The sequence below is a fragment of the Camelus bactrianus genome, chromosome X, assembly GCF_048773025.1.
Source record: "Camelus bactrianus isolate YW-2024 breed Bactrian camel chromosome X, ASM4877302v1, whole genome shotgun sequence".
Lineage (NCBI taxonomy): Eukaryota > Metazoa > Chordata > Mammalia > Artiodactyla > Camelidae > Camelus > Camelus bactrianus.
The window spans coordinates 69,369,308-69,392,364 of NC_133575.1; the positions used below are offsets into that span (position 1 = coordinate 69,369,308).

At 32.5% G+C, this 23,057-nt stretch overlaps 1 protein-coding gene across 6 annotated transcripts in view; it reads left to right on the plus strand.

Moving 5' to 3' along the window:
• DACH2 (dachshund family transcription factor 2) overlaps positions 1-23,057 on the plus strand; it is a 501,910-nt gene that overhangs the window by 414,195 nt on the left and 64,658 nt on the right. For all 6 annotated transcript variants that reach the window (XM_045516973.2, XM_074358819.1, XM_074358816.1 and 3 more), the window contains one exon: positions 1,737-1,820. In XM_045516973.2, the coding sequence (XP_045372929.1) occupies positions 1,737-1,820 (84 nt within the window). The remainder of the gene's footprint in view (positions 1-1,736; positions 1,821-23,057) is intronic.

Sequence of the window (23,057 nt, forward strand, 5' to 3'; positions counted from 1 at the left end):
TCAGGTATACAGACATTACCAAGTGCCTTCAGCTGTAACAAATTCTCATTTAGTATATAATAACTGTGAACCAAATGAGCTAGGTAAAATCTTCATTAATCTTCTGTACCCTACACAATCCAATTTCCTATCTATCCATGTCCTTTAGGGAAAATTATTTCTGCTCTTCTTTCAGTCTTACTATAAGGACATTTTTTATGTGAACTGTGAATTTTTATACTTCATAATTGTGATTGCTGAAGGCTCTCCAAAATAATGTTTTTATGGGAGTGGAGAAGAGTTTGAAGGATTAAAGAAGGTGTTAGGTTCTGTATTTGCCCCTGGGACGGACAGAGACGTTTTCTCCCTTGTGGAAATTCATCCAAGTCTCACTTAGCCTGTCAATATTATACATTGTTTGTAGCTATTTAACTTCATAGTGAGCTCAGTGGGTCTCAAATCTGACTCCCCATTATAATCTATGGAGCATTTACAAATCTGAATGCCCAGGCCACACGCTCAGGGCCTCATTTACCTGGTCTGGAATAGAGCCTAGCAGCAGTGTTTTGTTTTGCTTTTCATTATCTCCTCAGGAGATTCTAATGTGCAACCAGAGTTAAGAACCACTGAGTTAGAACTTGAGGCTAATGGCTGTTAAGGGTGTACGAATAATTTCTAGAAGAAGTGACAGAGGTTTTTTAGCTTTACTCTGGTCTGTGGATACAGACTAACCTACTTGTTACACTACTGTGTGCAACTGATTCAAGGAAGTCTGAGCAAGACCTGTGGGTGTATAGCCAGATGACCATAAATGAATCAAGAAACCAAACAAATTCTTCTTTCAAGGATAATCTTTGCACTGATGAGGGAGACGGGAGAAGGGAAAGGGAAAGAGGGAATTATTTATTGAGTGCTGGATGAAAGCAGAGCACATAGGGAAATATGTACACTCTGTGATAGCTGTATCATAAGAGAATGTATCTTATACTTAAAAATAAAATAAATTTCGAAAGCAATAAAACATTCTAAAAAAATCTTGACAACATGAAGCATTTCTGATTCCACTGTCAGGAATTAAACTCTTTGTGCATTCCACAGTTGTCCAAGCATGATTTGAGATTGTCTATAAATGAAGTAAAAGGTTTGGTGATTTTTTGGTTTAAAGTGACCATATTTTATTGATAGTGCCAATATAAGGTTTTAATAAAATATAACTATGGAGAATTAAATGATAAATTGAAAATTGACATGATTTTCCTCTTTCAGTGTAAGTGTTTTGTGAAGAAGCACCTACAACAATTACTGGAAAATTATATCGTATCTATTAATTTTGCTATCTATTTGCAAACTCTATAGAGTGAATTAAATGCATAATTATTTTAAACTCATGAAATTAAGTGCTAAATTCTTTTCAGAAGCATTTTTGGAAATATATTATTAATTATGGAAGTAAATAGCTAATTTGCACATCAGTTTTAAAGAGGAAATTTTCTAAATGATTTAAAGACAATATGTTGGCAATTATATATGTACTATATATTAATTATATTTTAAACTTCACATGATTAAGCAGCTTATTGATTTTTAAATTGTATGATCATAAGACCAATAAAAATCTTTTCACTGATTCAGAAGCAGAAGTGTATAAAATTCACATTAGTTGTTACTAGAGTAAAATGGCTGTTTATGTAATGCTTTTCTGCTTTTCTTTTGGGTGTTTTGCAAGAAATTTTCTCAGTTCTATGTCTTATTTATAGTTATGATGCCCAACAATAGAGAAGAACTCATTGTTGATCAGGATAATGGACCAACCATCAAAAAATTCCAAAGGGAAAATAAAGGTAAAATGATTTTTGCTATTTGATGTACATATACAGATCAGATACTAACTCAATTAAGATCCCAGTGCTATATATTGCATCCACAATTCCCTAAGTCAGAAGAGATCCATACTGGCTTTGGATAAATTCTTTTAGCAGCAAAAAAATAATATTACCTGAAGCTTGTTTATTTGATGTTATAAATAACATATTAGCCCAAAGCTTCTCTGAACCTGTGCCTGCAATCTTTACCCTAAGCCCTTTTATTTTGCCTGATCAGAGACATCTGACTCTCTTTTTATTACATATGCACTTTGTAAACTGTATGTAAATGAATCACCATTTGTTGGTTATGTTTGAAAAACTTGAATTGCTGTCATGGAGGAGAAATATTCCCCTCAACCCTCTAAAGTTATTTTAAAAGTATATACTAATTTGAACATTTCAGATGAAAGTTTAGTAAGTTACTCCAATCAACTATTTACCTAGAATGTTGATAGATACAATGGCAATCCAGCTTTTAATCCATTAACGTACACGTGTCATTTCTGCACAGTATCCAGGTTTTTCATAGGATATCTGTTTAAGGAAGGTAGGGGAGAGTAAGAATTTCAAAGTCATGCTATCTTGATATGAAAGCTGAGTACAACTTTGTTTAAAAAAGTTGTTAAGGTAAGAGTAAAGGAAAATATATCAGCATATGTTACAGGTTCTGCATTATAACTGTGACATGAGTCAGTAACTCTAAGCTAAAGAACATAAGCTAATAGGTAATTTATCAGATGGTCTGACTGTAATTCACTATAGGGTGCATTTTTCTACCTCTACTAAAGATGCTCAAAATATGTAGAAAAATAAAACCTTCATGAGCTGAAGAGTTAATGGAGAAAATTTTCTTTCTTCTCTCAACTGAACTTGCTTCCTAATTAGTAGATGAGTATTTTAGTTAGAATTTTGGAATAATGTATGATTTTAATTTCATTGATCCATGGTTGGTTTCCTCACGACATGTTTTGTCTTTTTCATCCAAACTCTGAAAGGCTATACCCACCGGGGCCCCAAGATGTAAATGATTGATTTCAGAAAAGTTGTCAGAATTGAAGAAATCAGTGTCAGTATATTAAACTACCCAAACTCTTACACAGGTAATGAAATTGTCGTTAAAGATGAAACTTCATTCATAACCCAGCAACAATTTGTTCCTGAAACCTCTTGCCCAGCTAGGCATGACTGTTTGAAGGACAGTTTGGTAGTAAAGCAGCTTTTCTAAGAAAATCTCAAGCTGTCCATGATGCATACAATTCCGTCAAAACTGCAAACCCCATACGTCAAAATGGCATTTAGGACTGGCCTGCGTGCTGCACTGTTCAAGTACACACTGCTGTGTCTTATGAAAAATCAGCTGGAGTGCTAGTACAGATGTATAGTAACTGATTTTCATAAAATACACAGTGGTGTTCTCTGGCATTTCTGAATCTCTTGCTGTGGAATGGCACAGTTATTCTCATTTCAAATAGGTTGGTCACATACCCTGATGAGGACATTAATAGACAGGAGTGGCATATTAAATTGTACTTTCCTTATAGAGGAAAGCCTTCTTTTAAGTGAGATTTTCTGTGTCAAGTTCTACCAGTTGCTTTGTGTTATTAAGATAAAATATATTTTCCTAGAATAGATTTTAGTTCTTAAAAGGGAATGCAGTTAAAGTAGAAATTGCAACATTTATTAAGGTTGACAAGTAGGCAGTTTATACAACTGTGGCAAACATATGTTTTCACATCTGTTTTGAGTAATATCATGATTTTAAAAATGATTTATAACTCTGGAAATTATAAAATGCCAGCTTTGCTATTATGTGGAAATTTTGAGAAAATGAAGGAATACCATTAAAGTATGTTACCCATAGCCCGCCTCTTACTCTACCTTGTAAAATTGGGTGATAGTGTGAAACATGTCTCAAATGAGAATTTGCATTTTGCCTTCAATTTTCACATGCAGCCATTTCAAAGTCTATGTGATCTGACCTTTCCTGGCAGTGATGTCCAATTCGACTTTGTCCAGTATACCTTACCAAAAGTGTTACTTTAGATTTAACTCAAGTATTTTGACTAAACTGACCGGTCAGTCAAGTGAAGCCTTTGATTTTATTTTTCCACAGACTTAGTCGAACAAACTGACCAAATCCATCGCATGTTATGACATTGTGTTACATGGTCTTTAACAATCAGTTCTGGAATTCTTTAGAGTAGAGCCTTTGGGACTATCTACCCTACTTATGTGGAAGCAAAAACACAAAGGAAGAAGACCCTCTTCCCTGGGCAGCCACTGGTCTCCCAAACTGCTGACAGGAATAGGGGCTTTTTGATATTTTACATTTTGTATTGAATGCATTTATTGAAAACTTTATATGTAGAAGAAGCACTGATAATCGAATCTGGAATTCTATATAATCATCGGAACAATAAAAGGTATCATCTAGCCCAAGACTTGAGTCCACTGAACCATTACATTTTAAATCAATCTACCGGCTACAGATGAAAAGCTAATAGCTTTAACATCCTTTGATTATAAGAATCTAAATTAAAGTACTATCATATTTATTTTTATGCAAAAAGACTAATTTCAGTTTAGAGGAGGGTTTTGGCTTTATATTGACACTATAATAATGTAAATATTTTCTATTCAATCAGATGCTGCTCTCTATCTATTCCTGAGACAATCTCAGATACTACACTATTTTTTTTTGGAAGGTGTGTGGAAATGATTATGACCCTGGTTAAAATGGAAAATATATCTGTTGAATATTATATTTTTTGAATAAGAGAAACTAAAGTATTGGACCAACTGAAATGCAAACATCATTACAAATAAACTTTATGGGGAAGGTAAAATACATAAAGGGAAGTGAAAAATACAATTGTGTGCATTTCATGCTATTCAGTGATTCTAAATAGAAAAGAGAACAAGGAACGTATCTTAGAAGTTTTCTTTGAATTACATACATTTAAAAAACTTTTTATTTAGAAACAACTGTAGATTCAAAGTAAGTTGCAAAAAGAATACAGAAAGATTACGTGTACCCTTTGACCAGTTTCTCCCATCGCAAAACCTTACATAATTATAATCTGATGCAAAAATCAGAAAATTTACATGGTATATTCACACATCTTATTCATATTTCACCAGTTTTACATGCACACATTAGTGTGTATGTCTCTTTGTATATCCTTCTATTGAATTTTATCGCATGTGTAGATTTGTGTAACACCACCACAACCAAGATATAGGACTTTTTCATCACCACAGGGATGTGTCTCCTGCTATTCCTTTATTGTTTCCCTCCCCACTCCATGATCCCTAACCCCTGAAAATCACTAATCTGTTTTCCATCTCTATAATTCCATCATCTGAAGAATGTTCTAAAAATAGAATCATACAGTATGTGACTTTCTGAGTTTTTTTTTTTTTTACTTAGCTAAATTCCCTTGATACCCTTCCAAATTGTTGCATGTGTCAATATTTTTTTTTCCTTTTTTATTACTGAGAAATATTTCATGGTATGTTTCAAAGTTTGCATAACCATTTTTCCATTACAGGTCATCTCATTGTTTCCAGTTTTTGCTTTTTATTAATAAAGCTTGTATGAACACTTATGTACAGATTTTTATGTCAATATAATTCCATTTCTCTGGGACAAACGTGCAAGAGCTAGATCATATAGTAAGTGTATGTATAGTTTTATAACAAACCGCTAATCTATCTTCATTTTTATATTCTCACTAGCTGTATATGAGTTCTCCAGGTTCTCCACATACTTATCAGCATTTTATGTTGACCCTTTTAAAAAAATTAGCTCTTTTCATAGGTGTGTGTAATGATATCTCAGTATAGTCTTAATTTTCGATTATCTAATGGCTAGTGATATTGAACCCTTTGTCTGTATGCCCTCTTGTTGAAATATTTCTTCATGTCTTTTCCCCATTTTCTAATTGTTTTGCCTGTTTTTATATCATTGAATTTTGAGTTTTCTATATATTCTACATATAAATCCTTTATCAAATATGTGGTTTGCAAATATTTCCCCTACTTTATAGCTTGTTTTTTATAACCTCTTAAAAATATCATATGCAGAGCAAATTTTTATATTTCATGCAGTCCAATTTGTCATTTTTCTCTTTTATGGTGCTTTTGGTGTCAAATCTAAAATCTATTCACATAGCCATAGGTCCTGAAGATTTTCTCCTATGTTTTCTGCTATAAGTTTTAAAGTTTTACCTTTTATATTTATAATCATGATCTCAATCAAGTTTTTGTTTTCCTGCTCCAGCACCATTTTTTGAAAAGGCTATTCTTCCTCCACTCCGCTTTTGTAGTTTTGTCAAAAATCAGTCATCTGTACTTATCCAGGACTATTTCTGGGTTCTTTATTCAATTTTATCTATCTATGATTCTATCCTTCTGTCAGTACCACAGTCTTTATTATTGAAGCTCATTGTAAGCTTTAATACCTGATAGAATTACTCCTCCTACTTTATTATTTTTTCAAGATTGTCATGGCTATCCTAGAGACTTTTTCATATGTTTTGCAAAAGAAAGTATATGTCAATAAAACTCCTTGCTGGGATTTTGATAGGAATTACATTAAAATTGCAGATTAATTTGGGAAAAATTTACATCTTTACTATTTTAAGTCTTCCAATATATGAATATAGTGTGTCTTTTCATTTATTTACATTTTCTTTGATTTCGTTCATCAATAAATTTAGCTTTTTGCATACAAGTTCTGTACAAGATTTGTTAGATTTATACTTAAGTATTTCATTGTTTGTATAATTGTTAATGTTTGTATAATTATACATGGTTTTGTACTTTCAGTTGTCACACTACCTCTTTCTTAGTATGTAAAAATACTGTTGATTTTTATATGTTGATTTTGTATCCTGCCATCTTAACCTCACTCATTAGCTCTAGAAAACTTTTGGTTGGTTTTAATCTTTAGGATTGTCTACATAGACAGTCAGGTCATGCCATCTACAAATAAAGGAAATTTATTTCTCTCTTTTTGATTTATGGGACTTTTATTTGTTTTTTTTTTTTTGGTTTATGTTGTAATGTTTTCTTTTTTTCTTATTCATGTATAGTTTATTTACAGTGTTATGCTATTTTCTGGTATACAGCATAGTGATTCAGTCATACACACATATATATTCTTTTTCATGTTCTTCTCCATTATAGGTGATTACCAGATGTTGAATATAGTTCCTTGTGCTATACAACAGGACCTTGTTGTTTACCTGTTTTATATATAGTAGTTTGTATCTGCTAATCCTAAACTCCTAACTTATCCCTCCCCCTTCCCTTTCCCCTTTGGTAACCATAGTTTGTTTTCTATGTCTGTGAGTCTGTTTCTATTTTGTAAATGAGTTTATTTGCATCATATTTTAGATTTATGGGATTTTATTCTTTTTTTTTTTTTTTTGCCTTATTGTCATGGCTGGAACTTCAGTACTACATAGAATAATAGTGATGAATGTGGACATCCTTGACTTCTTCCTGATTTAAGCAGGAAAGCATTCAGTTTTTCAACATTATGTGTGATGTTCTCTGTAGATTTCTTTGTAGATACTCTTTATCAAGTTGAGGTAATTTATCTCTGTTGTCAACTGGCTGGGTTTGTTTCATGAATGGGTGATGCATTTTGTCAAATGCATTTTCTGCATATGTTTTTAGGACTGTATAATTTTTTTAGCCTGTTGATATTCAGGAGGGATTGGCCTGCAGTCTACTTTTTTGCAATGGCTTTGTATTTAGTGTCAGAGTAACACTTGTCTCATAAAAATGAATGGGGAGGGGTTCCTTCTATTTTCTGGAAGAAGTTATGTAGAATTGGTGTCAATTCTTTTTAAAATGTTTGGTGAAATTATTCAGTGAAACCATTTGAGCGCAAAAATTTCATTTTGAGGATATTTAAAAACTCTAGATTCAATTTCTTTAATAGTTATAACAATACTTGGACTATTTTTCCCATTAGACAAGTTTTGACTGTACTTTTTAAGGACTTCCTCTGTTTACTCTAACTTATTGAATTTATGTGCATAGTACTGTTTGTAGTATTCCTTTTAATTCTTTTGATATCTGTGGCACACTAATATTGGTAATTTGTGCCTTCTCTTTTGTGTTTGTCATTCCAGCTAGAGGTTTTCAAATTTTATCGATCATTTCAAAGAATCAGCTTTTGTTTCTTTGATTTTCTTTATTATTGCTTTTTCTTGCAGTTTCATTTTTTTTCCTGCTTTGACCTTTATTGTTTGTTGCATTCTTTTCTGCTTGGTTTGGTTTTATTTTGCCCTTCTTTTTTCTAGTTTCTTAAGGTGGAAGATTAGATAATTTACCTGTTTTCTCTTTTATAATATAAGCTTTTAATGCTATAAATTTCCTCTCATTACTGCTTTAGCTGAATTCCACCATTTTGATATATTGTATTTTTATTTTCATTCAGTTCAAAGTGTTTTTAAGTATTTACTCATATTTTGCTCTTTCCATTATTCTTTATTTCTTCTTGATGGTCAAATTTTCCTTTTCATTTCTGTTCTGTTTAGAGAATTTTCTTTAGACATTCTTTTAAAGTAAGCTGGCTGGCAACAAATTCTCTTAGTTTTCCTTCATCTGACACTATCTCCATGTCTCCTTTATTCCTGAGGGATATTTTCACCAGAAATATAATTCTGGGTTGATGATTATTTTTTTAGCACCTGGAAAATGTTGTACCATTTCCTTCTGGCCACCATGGTTTCTGATGAGAAATACACTGCGTTTGAATTCAGTTTCCTTTTTCTCTGATAGGTAATGGGTTGTTACTTTCTGGCTACTTTCAAGATTTTTTCTTTTTCTTTGGTTTTAGAAGTTTGAAAATGATGTGTCTTGGTGAAGATTTCTTTGGATATATTCTGTTTGGGATTTGTTCATCTTCTTGAATGTGTAAGTGTATGTCTTTTGACAAATTTGGGGAGTTTTCAGACCTTATTTCTTTGAGTAGCTTTTCAGACTTTCCCTCTTTCCCCTTTCCTTCTGGGACTCCCAGTGATCCAAATGATGGATCTTGTGTCATAGTCCCACATGCCTCTGTAGCTCTTTTTCTTTCTGTTTGTTTTTTCTAAGTGTGTTTTCTCCCTCTTGTTCAGCTAAGTAATTTCTATTTTTCTATTTTTAAGTTCACAGATTCTTTCCTCTGCCCTTTTCACTCTATCTATTGAGCCTACTCATTGAGTTTTACATTTTTTATTATTGTAGTTTTCAGTTCTAAAATGTCCATTTGCTTCTTGAACTTTTTACTATTATTTTTGCTATAACTTTCCATTTCTTTTCTGACATTTTCTATTCTTTCATTTGTTTCACATATCTTTGTAATTATTCATTGAAGTATTTTTATAATGACTGCTTTAAAATCCTTTTCAGATAACTACAATATCTATGGAATCTTGGTGTTGCTGGCTGTTCATTGTTTGTTGTTATTCAAGTTGAAATATTCTAGGTTTTCGGTTTGACAAGTGATTGTTTTATTGAAACATTGACATGTGAGACTCTGGATCTTATTTAAATCTTACATTTTTTCAGGGCTCTCCTGACACAGCTCTGGTCGGGTAAGGGAGGCAACACTGCCTCATTTCTGCCAGGTATCTAGGGGAGTCCAGATTCTCCACTCTGCCTCCATTAATATCCTGGGACAAGGTAGTGCAACATTAGTGCTGGATAGGGGTAGGAGTTCAGGCTCCTCATTCCACTGATACCATCCTGTCTGGAAGGGGTTTCTAATCTCCCTGTGGCCTTGCATGTAGCCTCATTCCCACTGAACAGTGGTGACTGTCTTGATTTTCCAGTAAATCTTCTCTGATAACACCCCAAATGGGAGGGTGAAGGGTACTGGATAGAAGGTGGAAGTCTAGGCTCTCCATGTAGTCTCTACTGACACTGTGTATGAGGGGAATGACCTCATTGCTGCTAAGCACTGATTAAAGTCCTGAATCTCTGTTAAGCCTTCTTTTCTGACATCTCCCTTGCCAGTGGTGGTGGGGTTTGAAGGGCATTGGCACATCTCATTACAGCCTGGCAAGAGTGAAGATTAGGTTTTCCCATTTTGCCTTTGCTGATGGAGTGTGGTTGTGGCTGCATATTTTTCTGGGGTGTTTGTCTGAAATAGAGCAGTTATTGCCTAAAAGATTTTAGTATTACCCACTCCTGGTCCTTTGGTTAGACACATCACACTTATACTGGGAATTTTATTTTTTATGCCTGTGCCTATTGGTGTTTGTAGATTGCTGGTTTTTCCAGTAGTCAGTCAGGAATACATGAGGCAAAAAGAAATCCCAGGGGATTCACTGTTGTGTTATTCCTTAGGTCCCAATGTCCCTAACGGGTCTACCTTTCTCTACACATTCAGACTTCTTATATTTGTTTTATACATAATGCCCAGTTTTATTACCTGTGCTTAGAGGAAGGAATAGGAAAAAATATATTTTCTCCATTTTTTGGAGACAGAAGTCTCTCTACCTCTCCTTCATTTTTTAAAAATTGAGATGTACCACATATATAATAAAAGTCAAACATTTAATATGTACAATTCAGTGTTTTCAATATATTCTCAAGGTTATGCAAACATTGCTACTATTTAACTCCAGAACATTTTCATAAACCAAAAATGAAACCCTGTACCCATTAGTAGTCACTGCCCATTCCCCGTTACTCAGCCTCTGAAAATCTCAAATCTGATTTCTATCTCTGTGGATTTGCCTAATCTGGATTTTACATATAAATGAAATCATACAATATGTGGACTTTTGCAGCTTCCTTCTTTCACTTAGCATAACGATTTCAAGGTTCCTCCATGATGTAGAATGACTCAATACTTTATTTCCTTCTTATGTTTGAATATTATTCTACTGTATGCATACACTACATTTTGTTTAACCATTCATTAGTTGATGGGCATTCAGGGTGTTTCCGTATTTTGGCTATCAATAATGCTGCTGTGAACATTGATGTGTCATTTTGTGTTCACTTATGTTTTCATATGTTTTCTGTGTATGCCTTGGAGTTGAATTGCTGGGCCATATATATGGTAACTTTATATTTAATCTTTTGAGGAACTACCACAAGCCACTGTTTTCAAAAGTGGCTACAGAATTTAACATTTCCAACAGCAATGTATGAAGGTTCCAATTTCTACCACTCTATCTTGTCCAACACTTACTATTATCTGTCTTTTTGATTATAGCTATTCTACTGGGTATGAAGTGTTATCTTGTGATTTTGGCTTGCATTCCTTGATGAATAATGATTTTGTGTATCTTTTTGTGTGCTATTGTCCATTTGCTTATCTTCTTTGGAGAAATATCTACTTAAGGCCTTTTCTTGTATTTTTAAATTGAATGTCTTTTTGTTTTCAAGTTTTTAAGAGTTCTTTATATATTCTGGATACAAAAACTTTATCAAATATATGTTTTGCAAATATTTTATCTTATATCTTATTCTGTGGATTGTGTTTTTACTTTTTCTCCATAGTGTTTTTTGATAAAAAAAGTTTTTAATTTTAATAAAGTTCAACTTATATATTTTTCTTTTTCCGTATATGCTTTTGCTGTTGTATCTAAGACTCCTTTGCCAAAACCAAATGGTACTCCTTGAAGATATATATACTCCTAATTCTTTGATCTAAAAGTGTTATAATTTAGCCCTCACACTTAAACCTATCTTCTTTTTCAAGTTAAATTTTGTGTTTGATATTAGGCAGGGAACCACTTTCATTCTTTTGCAGGTTGGTATCCAATTTTCCTACTACAATTTATTGAAGACACTATTATTTCCCCCATAGAATTCAGTTGGCGCCATTGTCAATAAAAATCACTTGACCATAAAAGGGTTTATTTCTGGACTCTTAATTATATTCCATGATCGATATGTCTATCCTCATGCCAGACTTATGTTTTGATTACTGTAACCTTATAGTAAGTTTTGAAATTTAGGAATATGAGTCCTCCAACTTTGCTCTTTTGTTTTTTCAAGATTATTTTGGAAGTTATGGGTCCTTATATTTACATAAGAAGTTCATGATCAATATCTGCCTAAAACAAACAACTGGAATTTCTGTAGGGAGTATTATAGATCAGTTTGGGGAGTATATGCCATCAGAACAATATTAAGTATTTTGATCCATGAACATATGGGATGTGTTTCCATTTATTTAGGTTCTCTTCAGTCTCTTCAACAATGTTTTGTAGTTTTCAGAGCATAGTTTTGCACTTCTTTTGTTAAGTTTATTTCTTTTTAATTTTTAATGTTTTAATTCAATTGTAAGTGAAATAGTTTTATTGATTTCAATTTTGAATAGTTCACTGCTAGTGTATAGAAATACATTTGAATTTTCTATATTTAATTTGTATTATTCAACCTTGTTGAACTTGGCTATTAGGTCTTATGGTTTTTCTGTAGATTCTTTAGAGTTTTCTATATATAAAACCATGACATCTGAAAATAGACATAATTTTATTTCTTTTTTCTGTGTCATGAAAATTTCTCTCTCTGTTTTCAGTTAGGAGTTTTACAATCTCAGGTCTTATGTTTAAGTTTTTAATCCATTTTGAGTTGATTTTTGTGTATGCTAAAAGTGTTTAATTTTATTATTTTTCATGTGGATATCCAGTTTTCCTAGAACCATTTTTGTTGCAGAGACTACCCATTACCCTTTGTGTAATTTTGGCACCATTATCAAAGATCAGTTTACCATATATGCGTGAGTTTATTTCTGAGCTCTCTAATGTGTTCCATTGGTCTATATGTGTATTTTTTTATGCCAGTACCATGCTGTTTTGATTGGTGTAGCTTTGGGTTAGGGTTAGGGTTAATTTTAAGTCAGGAAGTATGATGCCTCCATCTTTGTTCTTTCTTCATATTGCTTTTCCTATGTTGGGTGATTTGTGTTTCCATATGAATTTTAGAATTTTTTTTCTATTTCTGTAAAAAATGCTATTAAGGTTTTGATAGTGATTGCATTGAATTTCTACATCACTTTGGGAAGTATGGACAATATCAAGCCTTCCAATTACTGAACGTGAGATTTTTCCATTTATTTGTGTCTTTAATTTCTTTCATTGATATTTTGTAGTTTTCAGTGTGAAAGTTTTTCTCTTTGGTTAAATCTATTCCTAGCTATTTTATTCTTTTTGATGTAATTGTAATTGAGATGTTTTTCTTAAATTTATCTTCCTGGTTGTTCTTTATTAGTGTATAGAAACATAGCTGACTTTTATATGTTGAATTTGAATCCTACAACTTTAATGAATTGGTTTATCAGTTCTAAATGGTTTTTTGGTGGAGCTTTGGGGACTTTCTACATGTCATATTATGTCATCTGCAAAAAGAGATATTTTAACTTTTTTTTAATGTTGAACTAACCTTTTGTTCCTTGGATAAAATAGTCTTGGTCATGATGTATAATTTCTTTTATGCATTGCTGAATTTTGATTGCCTGTATTTTGTTGAACATTTTTGCACTTATATTAATAATTGTTGTTGTCCCATACTTTATCATCCCTTTCTTGTGATGTCTTTGTCTAGTTTGAGTATCAAGGAATTACTGCTTCATACAATGAATTGGGGAACTGACCTTATAGAACTAGTTGGGAAGTGTTCTCTGACTTCATTTTGATCTAACAGATTCCATTAGTGGAAGAAATATTGTACAATTTTGAGATACTCCTTTGACAAAAGAGAATTAATTTTTACAGTGATGAAAGAAGGATAGATAAAACAGGTGCACAACACCTGAAACAGCACTAAGCAAATGGGATAAGGGGATTAATCCTCCAGAACTTTTCTAACAATTAAACTGAAAGCATCCAGATGAGGTGAACCAAGCAGAAACAATGAGCTGAGAAACCAAGGTATACATTAAATTAGAAGATTTTTAAATGCACTGTTATTTTATAATACCTGCAGATTGTTTGACCTATTACAGTTTGGATAGACATTTTTCATGCCATTTTTGAAGTAAATAGCAAGGCATGATTTTATATGTGTCCTTAATGATGTTTCTGCTGGTAGATATGCATCTTTATATCTACTTATATTATACTTATATCTCCAGATTAAAGATTAACCATTATTTTTCCCATTTCATAAAACCATGACAAAATAAAGCCTTTAATAACAATATTTAACATTCTCAATGAAAATGACAAGGAGTTTTGAAATAACTTAAACTATCCATATCTCAATTTCTATTACCCATATCTGAAAATCATGTTAGAACAGAGTCTGATGCTGCTTATAAGGATGTAGTTACTATAAAAAGCACTTCTGGGAATAATTTGACAATCTAAAACCAGACAGATCAAGCTAGTAGTTTTTATCTTTTAGAAAACCCTTTCTAGTTCTTTTTTCCTTCATATAGTAATTTGTCAGGATCAGCTGCAACACTTTTGATACTGTCTGACCTGTTTTGATCATTATGACTGGATTTCACATTTTAAAAATTATTTGCAACTGATTTAGAGATTTATCATAGTTTTCAAACATCCTTATTTAGATTATAAGCTTAAAAGCCAGTAATAACATATAAAACAAACTGGGTGTAACAAGAGAGTATTTCTATTCCTCTTAACCAAGAGCCTTTCTTACTAATGAATGAACCACAGTATGTGTGTGTGTGTGTGTGTGTGTGCACGCACAGCCTTTTTAAGAGTGCTAAGTTCTAAAAGCAGTATTTGAGATTATATTGAATTAAAATGTGAGAGCTCAAATAAGATAAGCTTATTTGTTATTACTAATTCTACAGTAATAGTTTCATGGTCATATTCATAAAACTCTGGCCTAAGAAACTTTCTGTGATGTTATTAGAATAGTATTACCTGATTACATGGTCTATATTCAGGTTTAAGCTAATTGAAAATAGAGTCATTTGAATATAAATGTAAAAAGTAGATTGATTAACTTGATTCCTTCTTATAAAACACAGCACTTTTAAAATACATTTTACTCTCTTCTCTTTTTCTAAACTTTCAGTTACTTATCAGTCTGGCAATATTTGTTATGCAAGGACAAAATCTGCAGTTACTATTTAGAAAACTGATATATTCTGATCAAAAACAACTTATTTATAATTCCAGTGACAAATCAAATAGTCATATTAATGTCTTTCTATTTATTCTAATTTAGTTATCTTGGTCCTTCAGAATTTATTTTTTAAGATAATAGCATCACATGTTAATTACTATAACCATGGAATGATCATGTGTATTTTTAAAACTCAAACTTATAATTTTTAGATTTAATCTTCTAATAATGTTTTCCAGGTTTTTAATTATTTATTCTGGATGTATTTGTTTGGATGACTGTATTATACAAGTTCCCATGTAAAACTAAAAAAAATATTTAAAATTCTTTCTTATGAATGATCTTGTTAAATACTTTAGTAGGGAATGTTATAAAAATCTAATGAGCATTTAATATGGCACTGATAGAATAACAAAAAGAGTTTACACATGCACAGTTTTCTCCAGGTAATAATTTGGGCCCTTGTGATTTCAATTAATTAATTTTTGTAAATAATGTTTTCTGTGCCTACATTATTTCAAGTGCTGGGAATAATGATGACAGGATATTGTCCCTGTACTCAACTAGCTCACAGAGAATGCTGTAATTCTATTGAAATAAATTAAGTGATATATTCTTTAAATAGAGATTGGTTTCTATGAGTTTAGTATTTGGCATAAAAATCTATACAGTTACATGAATATTTCTAATAGGTATGTTTAATAGTGTTTCTTTTTCGAGTATTTAAAACTCTTTCCCCAGCATTTTGATAGTCATCTGCTAAAGTAACATTTTGCATAAATGTGTTAAAATGTACACCAAGCTCAAATACACAGTGACACATGTGTATTGATTCATTGTAAACATATACTGAGAATTCTGCTTTCAACAATATGTCAAATTAGATACACTGAAAGGCTTTCCTGCCCCAATTAGATTAGAGGAACATACATTTTAATGCATTGTTGATTCACAAGAGGTAAACCCCAGTGAACCAAAAAAAGGGAGAAAGATGGACAGAAAGAGAAAGGGAGAGAAAAAGGAAGAAGAGGAAATAATGAAGAAGTGAAAAAAGAAAAGAAAGTATGCACAGATTTGAAAAACAAAAGTTCAAGAAAGCAGCTGAAAAATAGTAATTAATAAGTTAATAGGAAAGCTGGATTGCCATAAAGATAAATAGCCATGTCATAAGGAGACCAAAAGAGAAAGCCTGGAGCCAAAAAGCAAGGGAAGTTTGAGACTCTTGCATTAAGCCAAGGTCTTTATATCAGGAGCACTCTCAGAATCCTAGCATAAATTCATACTTTTTTTTTCACTGAAGAAAAACATCTCTATTTTAGGTTCTTGAGATTCTCACAATTAAATTTAACTAAATATAAGCTCACAAGAAAAAAAGATGTCTTCAAACAGCCAAGGAATCAAGCCACCATAAGAGAGAGCCACAGAAACAACAAACCATAGATTTAGACCCTTAAGGGACTCAGATATATAATTGTTTTACACTTCATATAAACTGCCTAAAGAAATTTTAGAATGAGATTAAATTAATGATCAAGAAACTCAAGGTTATCCTAAACTGCTCAACATATTTTAAAGTACAAAATAGAATTGTTAGAAACAAAAAAAAAATCTTTAAAAGTAAAAGCTTAATGGGTTAAACAACATATTAGACAAAACTAAAAAGAGAAGTCGTGGACTGAGAGATATATCTGGAAAAATTATCTAGGGTATAGTACAGATAGATAAAGAAATGGAAAATATGAGAGTTTAAGACAAATGAGTATAGCACAAGAAATTTCAACACCTATTTAGATGGATTCTCAAAAGAAGGTAATAGAGAACATAGAAGAGAACAAATATTCAAAGGGAAAATTACTAAGAAATTTTAAATAACTTGTCTCTGAAATCAGAATTAATTTAATTGAGTAACAATGTTGTCTGTAATTGGAAACAGCATGTGCAGGGTACCTTTCATAAAGTTCAGCGGTTCTGCGAAAGAGAGAGTGGATAGTGGCACGAGGGTGTAATAGACGTCAAGAATGCTTTTTTTTTTTTTTTTTGAGGGAAAAATATTTTTTCTTGATTTGAGGGTTAGAAGCCATTGTGAAGAAATTTTATGTCAAATCATCTAGCTTATGAAATTGTGGTCAGTAAATGTCTATGGAACCCAAATCATGGATGAAAAGGAAATCCTACACTTTCTTAAACAGTCTAGCTGAATTAGGCTATACTAAGTGAGAATACAATATTTTTACATCAGTACATTAATTGTCCTCTACATTTAAGACTTTTATCTTGCTGAATTGAATAACCTTGGCATGGCTAATGGTTTACTTCTGTGAATACAGAATGCGTATTAGACATCGATTCTCTTGGATTTATGTGTTGTAATCTTTACAAAGTGGACAATACAAAGAGAGATGCAAAATGAAAAAGTCTATGAAAAGCTAATCTTCAGTGCTCTGAAAAAGATGTAGAAATTGAGAGCCACTGAAGAGAGAAGCCAAAGTGCCAATTACTATTTCACCCAGCATGCTACTTTGAAAGCACTATGTAATGTTTACTTCGTTTGCTGTTTTCATCCATACAGATTTTTAGTACTAATTTCCTGTTTGACAGAGTGCATTTCCTCTCATAGAAAATCACTGATAGTTTAATAAATAAAAAGTTAATATAGAGGTGGACAACTTTAAACATGGGCTCCATTAAACAACTCTATTTGAAGATACAGGATATTATGAGAAAGGAACATTCATATAGATGCATTTTGATAGATACACATTATACATCTGTGTTAAGCCTGATATCATTCTATGTGTATCCATATCCATATATCTAATATCCTGCCTTCCAAGCAAAAGAGAGAGAATATGTATTAAAAGATAAATGCAAGTTGCTATTTGTTTTTTGACATACTTGTTAGAATTCCCCCAGGTATTACAAATTAAAAAGCATTTAGATGGAAGCGAACTACAAGAAATTATTTTTAAAGTTTTTAAATAATACTTGTTAAATGTAAAAATAGATGAACAAACAAAAGATTCAAACCATCCTGGATTCAAACCATCATTTAACTGCAAAAGGATTGCTGTTATAACTCCCTCAAACAACAGTGATCTGAAAGCCATCATTTAGATCAATGGAAATATAAGACACAAAATACCTTATGTCTCTAAATTAGAGTCTACAAATGGTTATTCTCAAATAAATAGTGCTTTTTAAAATAAATCCTCATAATTTTTGTGCTATTTGTTGAGTGTGGAAATGAGAGAAAGGTGAGTTTATTCCCCACACCTTCATATTCTTTCTTTGATGGCCTTCCATTCATAAGGTGCTTTGCTAGTCCCTGGAATCAGGAAGTCAGCTCCCAGATAATTGGGAAAATTGAGTATTTTTATTCTCTATAATGGATAGAAAGAGCAGAGATCTGTGCATGCTGCTAATTTAAAGTAAGGAAGGCACAGTCTATTTTAAGATGTCAACCTCCCACTTAAAAAAATATCACAAGCAAACTAGTAGAGTGGGAAACTTACATTTGGAATTCAAAGCTCTAAGTCCTTTGTCACAGCTTTCCTACATACTAGCTAATATATCTAGTACATAATTGACCTTTGATAATATAAATAAATTAAGTAGTTAATCAATGACAAATTAGACAGATTAATCTCTCTAAGCCTTAGTTTCCTTATCTGTAAGATGGAAATAACATGTGTTCTCAGTGTTGGTCCAAAAATCAGTCATATAGATGAACACAAGACTATTTTTTTACATTGTCAATTTAGAGTTATTTATATGTATGGTAGTTTTGATTTTGTTTGTTTTAAAAGTGAAGATGTTAAAGATAGAATTTCTTCAAAATTGTTATTAGCAGGATTCTTTTATAATTGTTAGTAAAATAAATCATTAAAAGCAAACTTCTGAATCCCCCCCACAACAACAGAAATAGATTCTTATCTATTAAGGTCTCCTTTTTGTTTCTCATGTGCCTTAGATCAGTGCAATTAAATATCCCCAATGTCTTGTCAGTGTAGCTGTTTCTGTTTCAAAATACTTAGCTAAAATTCCCTTTCCAGACATGTAATCTGAATTTGAATTTCAGGAAAAAAGGAAAACTTTAATATTTAGGCCTATGGATTAGGTACCTACCTGATTTGAAATATCTGTTGTTTCATATATTTTAAGTGATCTAACTCAGAAAATTATATGTTATATTTTTCTCAGTGAAACATATAACAAATGAGAATGGCTGCATTTTTTGTTTTTAGTGGCTGCATTTTTCAGTCACAGATAAAAGAGAGATCATCCTTATGAGGTCCAATTATCTTTATTCATCTTTTCAAGGAAAATTAAAGCAAAATCTTTAGAGATTAACTTCTGTATAAAATATTTTATTATAAAGAGTATGTTAGTTTTCTGTTGCTACCTTTACATATTGCCTCAAACTTAGTGGCTTAAAACAATACAAATTTATTATCTTGCATCTCTGTAGGTCAGGAGTCTGGTATGGGCCTTACCAGACTAAAATCAAGGTTTTGGCAGTCTGTTTTCCTTTCTGGAGGCTCTAAGGGAGAATCTATATCCTGATTTTTTGGATTGTTGGCAGAATTCAGTTCTTTGTGGTTGTAGGACTAAGGTCCCTGTGTTCTCCCTTGAAGGCTGTTCCCAATCTCTAGAAACCATCTACATCATTTGGTTCACACCCTCCTTTGTCCATCTTCAAAGCCAACAATGGTGAATTTAGCCTCCTTATGCTGCATCTCTCTAACCTACCCTTCTCTCTTCCTGTTTAATGATTCATGCAATAAACTAGGCCCATCCTGATAACCCAGAATAGTCTCCCAATCTCATGTCCTTAAGCTTTATCACATCTACAAAGTCTCTTGTACCTTGTAAGGTAACATATTCACAGGTTTTAGAAATTAGGATTTGGGCACTTTGGAGTAGGGTCATTGTTTTGCCTACCAGAGAGAGAGAGAGAGTCTTAGTTCCAAAGATATGGTAAAAATGAACAACCACTTTCTAACATTAGATTGGACATCTGAAATACAAAGACAAATGATACCACAATGTGAGGGTAGCTACAAAATAAGGAAAGAGAAAATGAAAAATAATGAAGTAGCTATTGCTTTTTTCCAATCTCTTGAGTCCATTTTTGTGTTACATGCACAGGTAAGAAGTAACAGCATGTGGTAACAATTAATGTTTCCTTTTTTTAAATAAAATCAGTTATGAGGAAATTATTAGAAACAGTGTATAATGATTTCTGGAAAATATGTTAACACTGTTTGGACTTTGAAATAGGGACTTGACAAGTGTGTAAAATTAATACAAAACTGATTTTGAGATGGGAAGAGATTGTCATTCCTCAGATTGTGTGCCAAGATTTGTGTAGTTCCACTGTTAGCATTTGGTCTGATTTCAAAACTGATAAATAATGTTTGCTATGGAAACCACTTTGCTAAAAATAATTTTAAAAGACTATCCTTTTTTGTTTCTTATAACGGTTACATTCAGTTTATTGAAAATATATTATATGTGTATAAAAAAGCTCTGCTTGCATCTGTAGAACAGATTTTAAATCATTCTAAAGTATTGATATTCCCGAAATTGCCTTATTTTATTTGAAATTTTATTCCTTGTTGTCGTTTCTAATTGTAATTTGGATTATCATGACATCTGTTACAGCTGTTTCAAAAACTTGTGAACACTACATTTTAAATGATAGGCTTTTATAAGGAGGGGATATTTACACTTAGCTAAAGGCAAAATGTAATATGATGAACACAGGTCACTGATTTATCTGTGAAACTTACCGTTCCACCTTACGTGGGACAGTTTTAGTAAATTCTAGCACTTATTTATCTGAGTGCCATTAATCCAGAAAGATCTCAGCCCCACACAAAAACCTACTTAACTGTTGAATATGAGCAAATGGCCTTTGCTTTCCACAATGTAATAATCAAAGAAAAGGAGTCCCTCTTTATCTGTGGTTTCACTTTCCATGGTTTCAGTTACCTGAAGTCAACCACGGTCTGAAAATATTTAATGGAAAATTCCAGACATAAACAATGCATTCATAAGTTTTCAATTGCATGACATTCTGAGTTTCACGATAAAATCTTGTGCCACCCTACTCCATCCCATCTGGAATCCTGACCAGCAACATCTGCTCCTGACATCCAACCATTAACATAGTCATGGCTGGATGATCTCAAATCACCAGAAGCAGATGATCCTTCTTCTGACTTATCATCATAAGGTCAGTAGTAGCTTAACGGTAAGTCACAATGCCTATGTCATTCACCTCACTTCATCTAATCACATAGGCATTTTATCATCTCATATCATCACAAGAAAGGGGGTGAGTACAGTGCAATAACATATTTTGAGAGAGACCATATTCACATAACTTTTATTAGAGTATATTGCTTTAATTGTTCTATTTTATATTACTTATTGTTGTTAATCTATTGCTGTGCCTGATTTATAAATTAAACTTTATCATAGGTGTGTATGTGTGAGCTGGCCTTGAAATGAGTTAAGGCCGTGGGACCCAAGGCCACAATCAGAGCATGTTTGTAGTGTGCAGTAAATAATGACTGTACAATGCGTCAATTATATAAGATTTAGAACAAAGAAAATAGAAATATGCATGCGCTAGAGATATGCTGTAAGCCTTATGAACAAAGAAATTCACACTGTGCATGTACTGGTAGAAACTAGATAAAAGCAGGACAGCTGCACCATAGGGTGTGCGCACCACCCTGTGGCAATAGAATAAAGTGTTAACCCCACGGTGTCTCCTGCTGAAATCTGTCTGGTGGTATGGCAACTCCTCTTGCATTTTTTCGTTTGGGCCACTCACCTTCTAGAACCCCACGTCAGCCCCCCTCGGCTGACACTATGTATAGGGAAAACCATAATACATGGTTTTCAGTACTATCCATGGTTTCTTTCAGGCATCCGCTGGGGGTCTTAAAATGTATCCCCCACAGATAAGGGGAGACTACTGTAGCTAGCATGTCTTAAGGGACTTAGTATGTGCCATGTATTGTTATAAGTGCTCTGCATGGATTGTCTCATTAAATCCCCACATTAAATTTCTCATTTATGTATGAGAAAACTGAGACCTGGAGAAGTAAAATTTCTTGCCCAAAGTCACACACAAGAAGAATTAGGTTTTATACTCAAGTCATTGGACACATCCTTATTTATTATGTCTTAGTCACTCCTAATATATCAAGATACTGTACCAAGTCATTAAGTTTAGGTTTTAACTAGATTAAAGAGCATGGCTCTGCAGTTTAATAAGTTCTAAGACAAGAGGAAGACATGACACAGCATATTGTAAAAAAACTAATAATTTTAGAATTGAAATCAGAAACCTGGGTTCTAGTCCCACACTCTTCATTTGTCTCATGTGTGACGTTGGACAAATCACTTAATATTTCTCAACCTTGGTTACCTCATTGGTGAAATGGGAGTAATACTTCACTGTATTGTTAGAAAGTTTAAATGAAACAATGTTTATGCATGCACTTTTCACTATACACGTGTTAGACATCAATTATAGGTCTTCAAGATGGTTGGGTGAAGGCTTTTTGTCAATAGTAGAACATGTGCTAGTGAGAGTTATGCCAGGGTAAAACCACAGCAACACCAGTTTTAACGCCTGGTCTTTAACATGGTGGCACTGAATCATTAAGTTTTTACTCTCTTCTTCCTTTTTTATATATGAATTGCTATTTAAAATGAGATTATTCTAGGTAGGGCAGGGTATAACTCAGTGGTAGAGTGCATGCTTAGCATATACGAGGTCCTGGGTCCAATCCCTAATACTTCTATTAAATAAATAAATAGATAAATAAACAAACCTAATTAGCTCCCCCCAAAAAAGCCACAAAAATAAATAAAATGAAATTATTCTAGACTTTAATAACATTCTAGGAAAACGTATTCTACACGTGATCCACAATTATCTTTTGTTTCTCAATATGTAAAATACTTGAAGAACTATGTGTAATGTAGTAAATGTACAGAAATCTAGTAATTTACCTGACCCCTAGCATGTCATTTTGCTTATTTTTCCCTTCAGGGCCTTTTACAAATCTGAAATTCGAAAGCTAATGTCTTTCACCATTAGCACTTCATTCTTGAAATTATTTCTTTTCT